Below are 17780 nucleotides of genomic sequence, written 5' to 3' on the forward strand. Positions count from 1 at the left end.
AAATGAGTCCCTGGGGCGGTGTGTAAACATCGCCACTGGGCAAAGGCGGCCAGGCGTGGTGCTGGCCACCCAACCCCCTCGTGTGCCGTGCCGGCCTCCATAGGTGCTCGCGAACATCACTTGCCCCAACAGTCTATAGGGGGGATATTTGTCTTCGTGTTTTATGGATTGGGAAGACAATCAACAAAAAAGTGTTTACAGCAAAAATGTACCCACTTTAATGCAAAGAGACGACCAGTACACCCACTCCCACGCTAACTCTAAGCATTGCAGTCTCAGCCTGCGTTCGCCTTCCCTGTTCCACAACACAGTTCTGATTTGGTGTACGGTTCTCTGTTTTTAATGTTATGATCTGTCCACGTGTGTGCAAGACTGGCACTGTTGCATCTCAGTGCCGGATTAAGCTCGTGCAGGGCCTGTAGCATATGGTATAAAGGGGCCCTAAATCAAAAAGACGAATATTTAAACACATTTTTTATTTGTGTAATGAGTGACTTTCGCGAGACGTCGTGTAGTGGGGACTCTTCTTTATTTCACATACGGGCACAACACTCTATCTTCTTCTTTTCCCGAGTACAACACTTAGATGTTAGCATCCCTACAGGCTACACACACGGTCGATTATCCGGCGTGGTTCCACCCGTCCACTTCCGACCTCGCCGCTGGTTGACGGCGTGCCGGCAAGGGTGGTGGACTCGGCAGGAGATCTGCGACGTGGCAGGACGACGGAGAGAGATGACGGCGAGCAGCGACGCAGTCCAAACCCAAGACCACACACACCAACCACGAATCCTCCTCCACCCCCGCTTATATTGCCTCTGGCCACGCCCTCTCGTGGAACCTTCCCGCAAGTTCCCGGAGTATCTCGGCCAGCCCCGCCCCTTACCTTTGGCCCAGATACCTCTCCCTTTGGGATTGGTTTATATTTTAGTGGTGCCCGTACACCCGTGCTTCCCTTTTCCAACCAGCAGGTGTCATCATGTCATTACACTTGCATAGTAAAGTAATTGTTTTTTTTCATTTGCTATACAGCCAGATAATATGACCAATCGCTAACCCTAAACACCCAGTCGTTCATAAAAGTTGAAGGCAGTATAGTACTATAGTAATAGAGGAAGTGCAGAATCACTGAACCAAAATTGATAGCTTGAAAGCATTTAGCGCGGGGCCCTTGAAAATGCGGGGCCCATAGCATATGTACTTACTTTTGCTACTAGGATAATCCGGTAATGTTGCATCTGATACATTGGCTTTGCAGACGAAGACAACGTGCATCCAAACCGTGAATACATATTACGGGTGCAAGGGGAGAAATTTATTTCATGCAAAAAATTCATATTGTTTGTTTACGTGTTTATATTTGAACTTGCAAAGGGACAACACGTTTCAGATAAGGAGCAGAGTATTACAGGCGAACCCTCTTGTACGTGTAGGCAACATGTTTTGGTCGGCAGAGTAATGAATGAGCTGAAAGACCGTGTCCGTTTCAGTCCCGGTGTTGCTGCAGATAGGTTATCCAGCCATACAGATGTAGTGACATAAAATGGGTCACGAGGGCTCATAGTGCTGGTTACTGGTAGAGAGCGGGATTGTGGGTGCCGTAGCCCGGTCTACCAGCAGGGCAGGTGAAATGTGCCACTGGGGCAAGTAGCGCCGGTTGCTGGCAGGGAGGGGTATCTGAGGACGCAGGAGCCGGTCTGCCAGCAGGGTGCGTGATGGGCCGGGGTAAGGGATGTGGTATAAAGGTGACAGAGGGGACACGTGGGGCGAAGCCCAGGACCTTCTGGTAGGTTCCAGAGGGGGGCGTGGCCGAGCCACGCTGGGGAGGATAAAAGGGAAGTCCCGATGCTGGGTCGGGGCTGTCGTTTGGAATGGAACCCGTCGTCCCCGTTGTGGATCAGGCAGTGTGCCGGCTGTCCTGACCTGCGTGGAGGTATCCCTTGTACTGTGGAAGTGTAGAATAAACATGTGTGCTTCCTACTATTAGTGTCTCTGAAGTGACTACTACACATATTGTGAGTCTGTTTGCATAAGCGAATTTAGCAACCCCAACCGCCACAGCCTTGCGTGCATTGCAACTGTAACGAAATGGAATTGGGTTGTTCACTGTTGCATGGAATGTTATCATCATGCCTCATTTTGAAAGCAATATACACCTACTCCAAGCACATTGCTTTATTATGGGCACATGCAACCATCGGATAGAAGATGCACAGGTAATTTAACACCATTGGGTTGAATTTCAGTTCAGCGTTACCTCCAAATGCTGCTTTATTGATAACGAATCAAACAACGTGTGGCTGGGCGGTGCCGTTGTTAGCTAGAGTTGTGACCCTCGCCCAGGAGGTAGTGAGTTAAAATCCTGGTCCAGGGCCAATACATTGATTGCCGTTTGTGGTTGTCCTACGGATACATTGGCACCACCGTAGGAATGTGGAATTTCCACCGTGTACTTATTCCATCGATTAAGGTGACCTTGCCGCATATTCACCTGTAGCGGACACTCTGACTTGACTTCACCTGTAGCGGACACTCTGACTTGACTTTCGGTTAATATTATTTTAAAATCATGAGCTCAACATTTTTTGTATCAACAAACATAATAGGATCTCCATTTGTTTCACTCTCTCAGTGGTAACATATTCAAGTATATCACGATGAACATCCTCATATTTTCCTTTTTGTTTCCTGGAGTAAATGATTTGTCCTGCTCATGCGATATGCATGGAATTACTCCACAAGGTTTGATTCTGTGCTTTTTAGTTCCACTTTGGAGAGATGTACGCTGGCAATTGCTCTCTGAGGGGTACCATTTTATATTTGCCATCAAATTCCTTTTGACTTCCTTATGTTTGCAGAAGACCTGATGATGCAATCAGTGATGAGAAGGAAATTGGCACTATTTGGACACACGTGTAGGATGGACAACAACAGCAACCAGGGGCGGTTTCTTCATTAGGGCGATTGGGCGACGCACCACCAATCTCAGCCGTTACTGTGCCTCTGGATATAGTCCAATCAGCGTCATGTCACGTTCTGTGGAGTACCGCCTCTTTTTGGGTGATTTCACTCTGGCTGAGAATCGCCCAGAGTGTTCCCATAGACTTACATTCAAAGATGTTTTTTTTCGAACGGCGGGCGCTGCAATGCATTCTCTATGGCTTCCGGGAGGGCTCGCACTAACGTGCTTACGTCATCATACGTAAGCACGTTTCAGTCAACAATATTATTTGTCGCCACCTAGTGGAATCTTTAATAAAAGAAACTGAGTGGATTGTAATAATAGTGAGTATAGAAACAAACAAGATGTATTGTAAGAGTCACTTTATTTTTCAATAATATTAAAGAAGTGAAGTTGCCTTTACATGCTTAAGCTGTTAATTTATCCATTGCATGGGTGGACCTTATCCTTATCAATCATCCAGACATTTGCCCCCCCCCTGAGAGATTTTGCAGGAGCTGCCACTGACAGCAACACTAAAAGTGTGTGGTTCGCAATAATGGAAGGATCCGCAAAGAGAAGACCTCGCACAATGTCTTGACGACGACCACATGAGAGGTTGGTGCCCAGCAAGATGTGGCCACTGCTTGACGAAACGTGCAGTGGACACCCACGGGCTCTCTGCCCATAGTTTGTGGCGGTGATGTTGCAGCGTAGTGTACCAATAAGCCGCCTGACTGCTCACACAACTCGTTCATCAACTCGAATCATTATTAACCTAGATACCATCACAGCATGGAACTGATTTTTTTTTTTGCAATTGCCCTCAAACGTGTTTTTGAACGGTGATTCAAAGCTAAACTAACGTCGTTCATTACACAACCTTCTGAAATTGAGGAAACACCGGTCGGTGTTTTCAGTTGTTCAGAAGTGAAACTCAGCAGCCATGGCTCATTGCCAAAACAATAAACAACGCTGTGGGCCCCTTAGCGCCACAGCGTCACTTCATTATCGTATTAATGTTGCCTAACTGCAAAAGCCAGCCCGCTCCATAACAGTTTGCAATAATTGCAATAGCACTAAAACATTAATGAGGTATGCGTATTTTGTTGCACATTATTTTTAAACGATATTAGAGTAAACGATTTTCACGTTTGATGTAACAGTTGCAAATTGGAAAATGTGAAGAAAAAATGGCGCGCACCTCATGGCCTTCGTTTGGATATAATGACTCATATTGCTGTACAGACCAGCATAATCGTGGCTTTTCTTAAGCAGGTTTCAGCAGATTTTTATTATTAACGTAAAGCTCTGCACGCGTTCCATTTGATTTGCACTTCATTTCCCAATGTTTGTGGAAGTGGTGATATCAGCGTACTGTATCACTTTACGAAACTAATGATTTCTCCATCACTGCTCTAACCTGGTCTGAACTAAAATGTGCACTACCTCCCATATCTGCATTTTCCATCAATATGCTTAATTCCGGTCTTGATATGTAAACTCCTTTGTCAAGGCGCTCTCCTCCCCCCGACCCAGCCTAAATATACTTTGCCAAGCTGGGCGGTGTTCATTGGGACGCTGTCTTTCCGACAGCCCTGTTCTTCACCTGAGGACGTCTCCTTGTGTTGTGGCCGAAACGTGATAATTTTTATTTTATTAAGTTTTATTTTTATTATTTTATTATTGAGGGCGACGTTTAAGACCGTCAGAGATGTTATCAACGTTGGCACTGTTGATTTAAAGCTTTCGTGACTTCAGGGATTCATATTCTTGATTATTTCGGTAAAGTCACGTAGAAGGCAAATAATAAAATAATACAAATATAAAACAATAAAAAAATTCTCACGACGTTTCGACTGCAACACACGAAAATTATTTCCTTGCTGTAGATTTCACACCTGACGATGATTGCTCGTGTTGCAGTCGAAACGTCGTGAGAATTTGTATTGTTTAATATTTTTATTATTTTATTATTTCCCTTCCGCGTGACTTTACCGAAAGAACCAAGAATACGTTGGCGCTGCTGTTGATGCACACGGCTGCTTGTTGGTGGCGCTCACAGCGGCTGATGTTTACAGGCACTCGCTTCATTTTGCCCATTAAACGGCACGTCGCGCCGGCAGCGCAGTTCACGTTTCAAATTTTTTGAGAACTCAAATGTTTGTTTAAACACAGCATCTCCAGGTGATCAAACACGACGTCGACAACCGCGAGCTGCCATTCGCCGCCACAGTCCATCGCTCGCTGCTCTTGCCAGGCTCGGTGTGCACTTTAGGGGGCCACGTGGCGTGCCAGGCTCGGTGTGCACTTTAGGGGGCCACGTGGCTTGCCAGGCTCGGTGTGCACTTTAGGGGACCACGTGGCGTGCCAGGCTCGGTGTGCACTTTAGGGGACCACGTGGCGTGCCAGGCTCGGTGTGCACTTTAGGGGGCTACGCGGCTTGCCAGGCTCGGTGTGCACTTTAGGGGGCTACGTGGCTTGTCAGGCTCGGTGTGCACTTTAGGGGGCCACGTGGCTTGCCAGGCTCGTTGTGCACTTTAGGGGGCCACGTGGCTTGCCAGGCTTGTTGTGCACTTTAGGGGGCCACGTGGAGTCCACGAACCGCTCTCAGGCGGCTCACGGGACGGTCGCAGCAGGTTGTTGTCCAGTGTTCAGGGAGTTAATCGACCCAAGGGTCACTGGTAAATGCGCCACCTGTGTTTCCAAGCTGCGCCCACGTCTGTGTGTGTGTTTTGCCACGACTGTACACACCACCACAACAACCACCACCACCACCACCACCAAGTGGCGGTTAATTCACCTTGGAACTTGTGCCAGGCTAGGTGCACTTTGAGTCCATAGGAAGTTCAAGTTAATTGATTAGGTATAGCCCTGTGAGCCTTTCGGCTCTTGATTCGCTGTGAGGAAGTCACAGGACAGATGGAGGTGTTGTGAGTTAACTGAGACAACTGGCTGATGCACCACCCGTTCCCCACTGCACACTCATTGGTGTCACTGCAAGACAAAGATCCCCTCCGTATCGCCTTAAACATACATTCGGGACAAGCGCTGTCAGCGAGCACCGAGGCACAGTCGTGGGGCGCTGTTCGTTGCCAGCGTGCTCAAGTCAACACGATGCTGCTCTCTGTAACAAAAAGGGGCCATCTCTACAAAGATTCGGGCAAATTGCGTGGCGGCACCGAGGGGTTGGCGAGTCTCGTGCGGTGGTGAGCGATGCGCCAAGAGCCTCTTGACGGGCCGAGTGAGAGGGATGAGAACAGGATGCACGTGAGCTCATCCGGCATGTGGTGGAGATGAGAGGGGCAACGCCGTGAGGCCCACACAGTCAGTCGTCTCACGCCGGGCCTCGGGGAACAACACCGAGCGGTGCACGCTCGGTCACTTTCGAACAAGGTGCCTCTAGTCTCTTCACGCGTGCATCTTGTCAGAAGGAGGGGTATGTACCTGGGAAGATTTTTCAGCTGGCTTGGCTGTCGGAATTGGGTTTGTGTTTATTTTAATGCGGGCGTTTTGTTTTTGCTGTTGGTGTTATTGTTGTGTCGTATTTCAAAGTGCGTGTGGCGACGATACAATTTTTTTTACCGGTTTGTAGCATTTTTTTGATTTAAAGCTTTCGTGACTGCAGGGATTCATCTTCTTGGTTCTTTCGGTAAAGTCACGTAGAAGGGAAATAATAAAATAATAAAAATTTTACATAATAAAATACAATTCTCACGACGTTTCGGCCACAACGCAAGCAGCCGTCCTTAGGTGAAGAACAGGTCTGTCGGAAAGACAGAACAGGACGGTTTTTAGCATTTTGTGTTGTAGTGATTACTGTGCTTTTTGTAGTTTTTGGAGCATCCATCTGCGAGTGCTCGACACACGAGCGGAAGGGTGCAAGTTCGATTCGAGGTCAAGAGGTGACTCGGCCCATTATGCCTCCAGGGTTTATCTTAAAATAAAAACAAGTACGATGCAGTGGAAAGACATCAGTGGTTTGTGTTGTGTAGCCTCAACAGCACCGTAAGCATTAGGGATTTCTAGCAGTCGCTCAGGACCCCCATAGCCCCACACGTAGTTTACCAGCGAGAACAGGACGATAGCGGCGGTGTGAGTGTTCCCTTGCTTCAGGCGTGCCGTTTGGTGCTGTATTTAAAACCAGTGCGATGACCGCAGCCTAAACACATTCCTGCGGAGGGAGCTGGTAGGAACGTTGGGTTGCTCGGTCAATGGCCAGGGTCAACGGTGGCGTGGTGTATTCCGCAAGTATGGCCGACTGTGAGGGCGGGCACAAGCCGGCGTGAGTAGATTAAACGTTGAGTTTTATAAGGGCACCACGGGGTGACCAGCCCCTCCCCACCCAGCCCCACCCCACTCAGCCCCACCCCTCCCACCCCCCACCCAGCCCCTCCCCACCCTCCCCACCCAGCCCCTCCCCACCCTCCCCACCCAGCCCCTCCCCACCCTCCCCTCCCCACCCAGCCCCACCCTCCCCACCAAGCCCCTCCCCACCCTCCCCTCCCCACCCAGCCCCTCCCTCCCCACCCAGCCGCTCCCTGCACGACGGACGGGCACAATAATCCCCTGTGGACTGGTGTAACCAGGAGGTTCCTACCAGTATAAAGCTACATAACCACAAGGCAGAAACCACCAGGACATTTTCAACAAGGTGTTGGAAGACACTGCCCATATCTTTTTAGTAAAAAAAAAATAATTGAGGGGAAAATGATAATTCAAAGGGGCGCTCTTGGGGAATTTGTAAGCACGGTTTGATATACCGGAGCACACCCGTGCCTGCTCGCTGCGCATTCATCAGGCTCTGGAGGAGCCGCAATAACCTTTTGTGTTGCGCGAAATGAGTAACAATTGTGCCTCTAATAATACGCCAAGGCTAATGTGGCTTAAATCTTCAGCGGCGGTGAGCATGTGCATTAATTCAGAGTGTAGATACGCCAGCACTCAGGATAATTAATTTATGTTTATGTAAAGCTGTGTCTGATGCAAAACGCCGCTCTAAATTTATCCACTGATTTAAGGATTAAAACTCAGATTTTTGTTTTGACCGTGCACGCTATTGGGACAACGGACGTTATTGAATTTCGTTTCATAATGTTAATCCCATTCGCATTGTTCAATTTAATCTAGTCAGGTAAAGAAAACGCAAAGCAGAGCAATGCAGCTCCACTCTCTACGGCACGGTTAATGGCCACGCTGTAGCGCGCGTGTTCCACTGAATGTGAACAGCTATCTGAGAACATCAGTCAGGCCACGTGGGGCTTTGCATCACAATGGATCGTTGCGGGATTACATCCCAGTTGAGAGTCAACGCAGCCTATCATCCTTGCATGGCCAGTAAAATAAGGACCACTCGTAATTCGAATTTAAATTATCACCCCAAGGAAACGCTCAACGAGTATTTAGACTTTTCAGGAAATTCCTACATTGGGATATATGGCCGATGTTGGGAATGTTTGGCGTTCTTAAATGGCATTGCTATCGGTAGGAAATCAACAGTGGTCATTTGATGAATGGCCGACCTCCGTAGGAATGTCCACCACTTGCACTTGATGCCACGGGCGTTCCCACTTTGGACAAAAAAAAGCTTAGCAAATATTCTCAACCACATGTCTAACGCAGCAATATAATTGGTATTGAGTCATTTATTAAATAAATAACATTTAAAAATGCTTTTTTTTTAAAACACGCTTTAATGAAATGTACCGTACGAGTAATGGCAGAACTCCACGACTCCAGGAAGTGGCCCCGAGGCTTGCCACAACGTAAGTTGACCGTGGACAATTAGACCCAAGGCGAAACGTAACATATACAAAAGAATGTTTAAAATATTTTTTTTAATGATAGAATATAGTATTGTCATCAGTATGGCATAAGTATATCAAGTTTGCAATCGATACCACATTGGGAAGTGGGTTAACATTGAGTTACAAGATTTAAGGATACAACAACAACAGACATGCTCGTGTGATGTAAGAGAATAAAGTTTAGATGGAAGCATATTATATAATTTTTACGACGTAGAATTGTAATGTATTACTTGCTGTTAGTAACTCAGCTTATTGTAGAGTATAGTAAGTATACTGATGGTGCTATGCAGTTTATACTTTAGTTTTTTATGTAGTTTATACTTTAGTTTTCTACGTGGTTGTTTAGTAACTGCAGCTACATACTATTAACATTCCTTTCCTTTGTTAATGCGACTCCCTGCACCCTTCCTTGGTGCTGCTGATCCTGCATAATGCATGGGCATAAATGACTATGAAACCCCCCGCCCACCTCCTACGCATTTTCCATGAATATGCTAAATTCCTCTTCATATGCACATTCTTTTTGTTAAGGCGCTCTTCTTGCACCTCCAACCCAGCGTATATATAAGCTCCTAGCTTGGCAGTGTCTCATTCTTCACCTGAAGACGGCTGCTTGCGTTGTAGCCGAAACGTCGTGAGAATTATTTTGTTTTATTATGTTTTATTTTTATTATTTTATTACTTCCCTTCTACGTGACTTTACCGAAAGAACCAAGAAGACAGACAGAGTGAGTTAAATAAAAGCGTGTAAATACAATTTTAATTCTGATTTCGACAAACATAATTTAGTAAATAGTAAATATGTAATGGAACCCTTACCACTGTACAGTCACCCAGTGCTTGAGCAACATCCAGTTTATTTTAATAAGCGGCATGAAAATAACCAAACTTAAATTTGTGAGTGTCCTCTCGTTCTTTACAATGTCAGCGTACGGACCAAACGATGATGTGGTCGCTGTCACGGATGCACGTGAATCTGTGGGTCATGCCCTACAGGAGAATTGTGATTGAACAAGCACGTGTACTTACATTAACACAGTACCGTGTTTACAAATAGTGTTGCCTATCACATCGTCACAGCTACAAAAGTTTTTAATACGGAAGAATTACTCTTGGAAGCTAAAACAACCCATTCACAAGGTCAGGCTTTCCATAAAAATGCAATTTATTACGAAGTTCTAATATGCCAGATTTTCTACAGAAAAGCTACTAAATAAATTAGGTATTTTTTAAGGTCAGGGTTTAATGCCTCAAACTAAATTTGAAGCATAGAGACGTTTCTTCACAAGGACCTACTACTATTAAAATAATTACAATGGTTTACCAAGAGTGAAACTAGGACAGTGAAAAGTGGTCTGATGTAACATTAAAGTAAAAGAAAGTGTATGCAGTGCAATGGTATCGTGTTATTATATACTCTACACACTCCCACTTTCACCATTCTTTTAAACAAAATAATTGCTGCCAACACTTATTAGGCTGACATACTATGATTTGTCTAAAAATAATCTGCCCGAACCTATAAATGCCACAGGGAATTTATGACTTAACATTGATTCACGTGCAATATATGGAACCTTATGGCGGGACCGCGGGTCCCGAATAAACGGAAATCAAAATCGTAAATAATTAAATTTTTTCGATTTAAAGCTTTTGTGACTGCAGGGATTCATCTTTTTGGTTCTTTCGGTAAAGTCACGTAGAAGGGAAATAATAAAATAATAAAAATAAAACATAATAAAATAATTCTCACGACGTTTCGGCCACAACGCAAGCAGCCGTCCTCAGGTGAAAAATTATGGTGGTGTTTCATTTTTCACCTGAGGACGGCTGCTTGCGTTGTGGCCGAAACGTCGTGAGAATTATTTTATTATGTTTTATTTTTATTATTTTATTACTTCGCTTCTACGTGACTTTACCGAAAGAACCAAGAAGATATTTTATTTATTTTTGGTGACTCCGTCCCACCGCGACCCACTTGGCGCGGATCATTCTGTTGTCACGTCGTCTAAGCTCAGCAGCGAAGATGAATGCGCAGAAGAGCTGAACAAGCGAATGCTGCACTCCACGCTCGGGTATGGGCAGGATCATAAGTCTTATCCAAAGCTGCTCAAACTGTCTACACGACTCAAGTCCTTTATTTGTCATCACGGTTTGAGTACTACAGTAAAACTGCTCTCTTATCTTCATTATTATTTGTGACCTACCAATGTCTGCAGCCACAGGATCAATCGATGACAATCCTATTACCTGCAGATATTTAACAGATGAGATGCGTTGCACCGGTAATTCCTTCTGTTTGATAATACTTCTTTGTCCGTATACATCTGTGCAGATGTTTTTTTTGCGGTTAAGCCATAGTCCGCACATACCGCTCGTATCAATGCGGATAAGAGGAGCGGCGACCCACTACTCTGTAGAGTTTACATTGGTATAAACGCTTGTTACAATATGAACAGCGCATTGAAAACGCGTACTATTTCATGTACTGTTTACAAAGTGTGTTAAAAAACCCACATTGAGAAACACGATGATTGACAGAGGGGTGTAATTTATTTTTTCGATAGTGTATTTAAATAGAGGTACTGCAGGTAAGTAGTTTTCAGTTTTAAATAGTTTTACAAGATAACACTTGCCACCATCCTTCAAACCCATTGGTGAAAAAGAGCAACGTTTTTGTTTACATTATAAAATAATGTTTATGTTAGAGCCGGGGGCTTATGGGACCCCGAAGTCCCGCCATAAGGCTAATATGACATTTCTCATGTGACAAAGTAGTTTTTGCTCCGATTTCTCTTTGCTACGTTGCTGTATTACATTGTTCTTGTTTTTCTTACGTCATTTTGGTGATCCAGGTCACTCTTGCAAATGAAACGCTATCCTCATCAGTTGCGTCTCACCTGCTAAAAACGATTTATTCAATCAAAGTCAAAAATGTCTCCCTGGCCAAACATAAATATGGTGGCACTGATTTCCAATAATTAGTCACCTTGATCCAGTGGTGAATACAGGGTGCTTACATTTTTTTAACACTTCTGAGAATTTGCAACAATGCCACGAGAAATTGCCTCCGGGCTCTGGAGACCACCTGGAAAGATTCCAGGCAATGTGTTGACAACGATAGCGAACAAATGGAGACTCTTTGACTTTTTGAAGTTATTAACATATATTTGTTATCATGTTACAGTGTATTATACCGTCCTTTTTCCATTGAAAACGATAGTCCCATATAAGTGTTAACATCTTTTTGAAGCACCCTCTATCACCTTCTCCTATGGCAGACACAACTTCCTCAATAGGACAACCACCTTTGGCTTCCCACGAGGTGGTATTCATTGTATTGGCCATGAAGAGGTGGAAGACTGAGTCCATATTTGAAACTTAATCGCATCAGCACTCAGCTAGATATCTAATGGCAGACAAACTTATATAGATGCTATTCAACCAGCATACTGCAGGTCAAAACACCTTTCAGCTTCTTCATCTCGCTGCTCAACTTTCGAATTTCCTCCCAATGTCTCTTTTTCCAAGTGCTTATAACCTTGCTCAATTCTTACCTAGTACACTGTCTATCTTTTATCGCACTTTGTTTCTGGCTGCTTGTAATCTTGGGCCTGTGCTCAGCAGTGTTGGCTTACATAAAAAAAAAATAGCATTTTCGTTTTTTTAGGCCACCACGCTCAGCCTCGACCTCCCCACTCCACGGACAATGGACCTCATCGTGTCCCTGCAAACGGGCAAGGGCAGGCAGTCGCAGCGCCTCGTGTACGCCGGCGCCCTCCTGCTTCTGCTGTGCGGCTGCCTGCTGGCCGTCTGCACCGTCTACAGCGGCCTGCTGGGCCTGGGCCACCTCGGCTACCGGCGCTACACGCAGCACGCCCAGTCGGGCCCCAGCTCGCGCTGCGACCCCGCCGCGTGCCAGCTGCCCGCGTGCCTCTGCAGCGGCGCGGCGGTGCCGGGCGGCCTCGACGCGCGCCTCGTGCCGCAGGCCGTGGCTCTCGGCGTGCAGGGCGTCGTGGACGAGGCTACGTACGTCGGCGCGCGGACGCTGCTCGCCAACCGCTCCACGCCCTCCGGCTGCCCGGCGCGGGCCACCTTCTTCGTGTCGCACGTTCAGCCCGCGGCTCCGGACGTCGGCGACGTTTTGCCGGGTGGCGGCCGGGTCGTCGGGAAGCTTCGGTGCACCAACTACTTCAGGGTGCAGCTGCTGCGCTCGCAGGGCCACGAGATTGCGGCGAGCGGGCTGACGCACCGGCTGCCGCCGCGCTGGTGGTCGGCCAACGCCACCTACATGGACTGGGTGGAGGAAGCGGCGGGGATGCGCGAGACCCTGCGCGCGTTCGCCAGCATCCTCGAGAGCGACGTGGTTGGATTCCGCGCGCCGTTTCTCGAGCAAGGTCTCGCATTCATTGGAGGCAGTGGGTAACAAAACGAAAAGGCCAGGCGTGGACTCAGAATAATAATGCAAGAAAGTGTGGGGGGGGGGGGGGGGGTTGTGTGTGGAAAAACAAGCGATGCACGCGAGGGTTTACCAGTAAATAAAGATAGACACCAAAGTTGGGTCGGGAAGTAGGTGGCACGCTTGTGGCTGTTGCCACCTTCTACTAGGGGAGTCGTTGTGAAGGGACCTCCGAATGTGACAGAAAATTTGCAGTTGCATGGGAGCCTCCAGTGAATCTGTATAAAACATCAAAACTTACATTTTATGGATCTCCCATCTGAAATGAGCAAGGGTCACTTCTCATCGTCATTGGTGGCTCAGGCTTGGTGGTGGAAATTCCATATTCCTATGACGAGGCCAATCTATCCGTACAATTACAACTGTTGAATGCTTACAAAGTTGCACTCATTATTATATTGACAGTGGAGGTCATCATTTAAACTGTTGGTACAGCAGTATTATCGTCTATGTATATTGGGAAGCCATATTTAGTCTCAAGATTCACTTGTAGATGTTTAGCAGTTTTCTTCATGCAGATTTTGCACGTACAGTACATTTCAATACATCTACCCAAAGAAACCCCACGTAATTTAACCCAAAATTCCAATGCGGGTCAGTAACCTGCAGGTCGGTAACCAAACAGCACGATTGAAGATGTATTACACCTTCAAATTCGTTGCTGGCTTCTTCGGATTTTTGGTTCTTTAGGCAAATGTGCTCGCCAACCGCGATCCACCAATCCTCCACCGTGAATGCCCTTGTTGCTTTCTGGCATGAGAAAATGCGCCCGGTGTGGTATCTTCAGTCCATTTATGCCCTCATTGTTATCTTCGGTATATTAAAGCCCACATTTAACCAACGTGCCATTGTTTTCACCGTCCCCTCGTCCCGCTCGCGACCAAAAAGGTGGTGACGCTCAATTCCAGGCGCTGTACGACCTCAACTTCAAGTACGAGGCGTCGCTGACGGCGTCCCGCGACTCCACCGGCAGGGACCCGCCGCTGTGGCCCTACACGCTGGACTTCCGCAGCACGCAGAACTGCGGCGCCCACCTCTGCCCCATCAACAGTTTCCCGGGCCTCTGGGTGCTCCCGCAGCCGGAGTACGGGGCCATCAACGGCCGGCCGGTGTTCCACATCAGCGAGAGGCTCCGCGCGGGGCACGGCCAGGTCTACCGGCTGCTGCTGCGCAGCTTCCACCGCCACTACAACTTCAACAGGGCGCCCTTCGTCGTGTCCCTCTCCTCCTCGTGCTTCTCGGGCACGGGCCGGGCGGTCGCGGTGCTGCGCGAGGTGGAGCAGTTCCTGGACCACCTCGCCGCCTACAAGGACGTGTACCTCGTGCCCGTGTCCAAGGTGATCGCGTGGCTCCGCAGGCCCACGATCCTGGAGGACATCGCGCACTTCCCGCCGTGGCAGTGCCGCGACGGCGAGGCGCTGCCGCCCGCCTGCTCCGAGGAGGACGTCACCGTCTGCTACTACGACGAGGCCAACACGCTCATCTCCGGGCTCATGCCCGTGTTCGCCAACGCCAACATTTTCAAGAAGCTCGTCTCGTGCGTGGCGCCGTGCCCGCCCTTCTTCCCCTGGTTTGGAAATCCCAATGGACAGTGAGCGAGGCCCCCTAATCAAGCTAGCGATGGAAGTGCCTGCTCTCCACCCAACTCATCTCAGTTGGTGGCCCCAAGCCAATGCTGAGGAGTATTGTGCAGTGCAATGCTGGTGATGGTTGTTGGGGTTGTGGCCACTTCCTCCCGAGGATGACCAGGCACGAATCCCCAAATATTAGTCGTTTAAAAAGTACGTGCCCTTGTCTGCAAGAGTTATAGTGTGATAAGACTACTGCTTCATGGCATAGCAGGAGCTGTCCACCTCTGTTAAGCTCATCTCCCTTGTTATTTTCCAAAAAGTTACATTTTTCCCAATTAAGCACAGATGAGAGAGAAATAATGCATAATTTAACAAACAATACACTTTGAATTATGCTTGTATTTTTTATGTGTTTTATGTCATTTAACTTTCTGGGGTAAGGCCAAAAAAAGTATATAATACAAAAAACGAAATTGAAATTTAGAAACAGCTGGTCACTTGATGGGGCCTCAAAACGCACGACAATAAACGTGTCTCTGGGTCACAGGGCCAATATCATCTCTCACCCGATTGAGCTCTACGTTTTCCAACTAAACGTTAGTGCATTGGCTCTGTACGTCCATATGTCTGTCTAAAGAGATGGGGAGCTTGAAACCTCACATAAATATACAATCCGAACAAAACTGTTGTATACATTTGTGTTGCTATGAGGGACTTGTCCTCTATAAAACCCGTACGAAGTGATGTCCGCTGCCGGCCGAGGCCCACGTGCCCTCCCGGGCAGGGCCGCTATGCGAGCCCGTGGTCTCAGCGCGGCCTAACTCCTGTACGCCTCCCGTAGGCGCTACCGGTGTTGCTAATAATGACCGTAAATACTCTGGAGGACAAACGTGCGTCTTGGAAAGCGTTACAGAGCTCGTGCATGTCTGCCTGATTTTACTTCCTAGCTTAATGGCACGAAGAAAATGTTTACCAATTTCAAAGCAGGTGTGCTTTCCCCCACGTTTGCATAAGTTTGGTCGTTTTAGTCAAAATCAGCGGTGCCAAACAAACACTGCATTGTGCCTTACGGTCTGCCCTTTCGTCTGTTTGTTTCATTTGTCATTTGCCCTTCTACAGGCATTGAATTCCCACTGGAGGTCATTCAGAGGAATGTTGGCAATCATATGGTCAGTGTGTTCACAACGGAGCCACGTTGCTTAGGGATGACATTAATGTCTGGCGAAATATCAAAGGCACACAATTGATACTGAAGGCAATGTAACATGCATTGCAAAAATATCCCTTACATGTCTGTGGTATAACTCAAATCATATTCGGGAAAACTAACTGCCATTATAATATCCAGCAGGCTGGAGCTGCAATTGGAGTGCATGCCTCTCAATCAGAATGTTATGAATATCAGAATGAGAATGTATTGTTACTGGAGCAATCTGATGAGCTATGAAGCTCTTTTCACAGATGTCCAAGAGAATCAATTAATCTAATTATCATCGTCATCCTCCAAAGGTTCATAAAAATGAGTACTATTATGCAGGAGATCAACCGTGTTTGTCCTATTCGGCCATTGGCCAAAGTTAACAAATAAAAGTGCAGTCGCACATTTGGTGATACAACCCGGCGTTTTGTGTGTGTGTGTGTGCTTTTAAATGTCCCTATGTTTCTATGTACCGGTGCACGATATTTAATGATGTAGATTTTAATGAGAGCTTTGAAACATTCCAGTTCAGTCGTCTGTCCGTAGGGGTCCCTGGTGACCAATTACAACCAATTAATGAAGGCGGCTAGCAAGATGCTGTGTGCAATTTGCTATTGACGATTCTGGTTTGCTGAGCAAAAGGCTGATCAGCTCGATTTGTTAAGCGGCTAGCAACATGCAGCACTATTGAAGTGTTACTGGTAGGAACCTCCTGGTTACACCAGCCCACAGGGGATTATTGTGTCCGTCCGTCGTGCAGGGAGGGGCTGGGTGGGGAGGGAGGGGCTGGTGGGGAGGGGAGGGTGGGGAGGGGTTGGGTGGGGAGGGGCTAGGTGGGGCTGGGTGGGGGGTGGGAGGGGTGGGGCTGGGTGGGGAAGGGCTGGTCACCCCGTGGTGCCCTTATAAAACTCAACGTTTAACCTACTCACGCCGACTTGTGCCCGCCCTCACAGTCGGCCATATTTGAGGAATACACCACGCCGCCGTTGACCCTGGCCATTGACCGAGCAACCCACAGTTCCTACCAGCTCCCCCCGCAGGAATGTGTTGATAAGTAAACGTTAGCACGTTTCTTGAATTGAACAAGGTGATAAGAATTTGAGAAGTGACACGATGGAAGGAAATTCATAGCAAGGTCGATCCGTGCGCGCGATGCAGCAGTCTGGTGGTTGAACACAGTGTGGCTGAGACGATACGGCCAGTCTCGTCGGCCGCGTCCTCAATATCGGTGCAGGGAATCAATGAGTGAATTCCACGGGAGCAGTAACCATGGTAGTAGCGATAGAAGAGCGATACGGGGGTAACCGACCACGAGTGAGTGGCTGGAGTGCTCCGGTGAGTGCGAGGTCGTCATCATCCCTCTGTGGCCCAGGTGAGCTACTGGAGTGCCACATGTCTTGGTGGCATTATCCGAAGGCTTCAAAGCAGTGGATGCAACTGTGAGATGAGCTCCGTCACGTGCCGTCGAACCACATTTATGAAGCACTCGCACTGTGTCATTAGTTCAGCTTCTCTTCCAATTAGAGCAGCGGTTTGCGCCGGTGCCGGCGTGTTCATACACGGCCATGCCGCTTTGCTCCACTCGTAGACTATCTTCTGAATAAACAGAGACCTCAGTCTGTATGTCTCAAAAACCTATAGGGGACTTCCCGACGAGGTAGCTGACATTTGGTACATAGGTCGCTTTTGGGACACAAACAACATGCCACATTTGAAAATCCGAAAATTTACATTTTAAGGCCTTCAAATCTCGATTTTAAGTACCCCATAAACATGTTTGTGCGTAGTGTCATTCAGAAAC

General features: G+C 47.5%; 1 protein-coding gene across 1 annotated transcript; it reads left to right on the forward strand.

The window, feature by feature from the left end:
- Positions 1-6242: 6242 nt before the first annotated feature.
- On the forward strand, positions 6243-16325 carry LOC133350107 (chitin deacetylase 7-like). Its single transcript, XM_061564129.1, has 3 exons — positions 6243-6337; positions 12422-13148; positions 14099-16325. Exons 2-3 carry the CDS (start codon positions 12461-12463, stop codon positions 14803-14805), a joined length of 1395 nt encoding a protein of 464 aa, XP_061420113.1. The 5' UTR covers positions 6243-6337; positions 12422-12460; the 3' UTR covers positions 14806-16325.
- The last annotated feature ends 1455 nt before the right edge of the window (positions 16326-17780 follow it).

This window comes from Lethenteron reissneri, chromosome 32 (assembly GCF_015708825.2).
Source record: "Lethenteron reissneri isolate LAM-NWPU_2019-01 chromosome 32, ASM1570882v1, whole genome shotgun sequence".
Lineage (NCBI taxonomy): Eukaryota > Metazoa > Chordata > Hyperoartia > Petromyzontiformes > Petromyzontidae > Lethenteron > Lethenteron reissneri.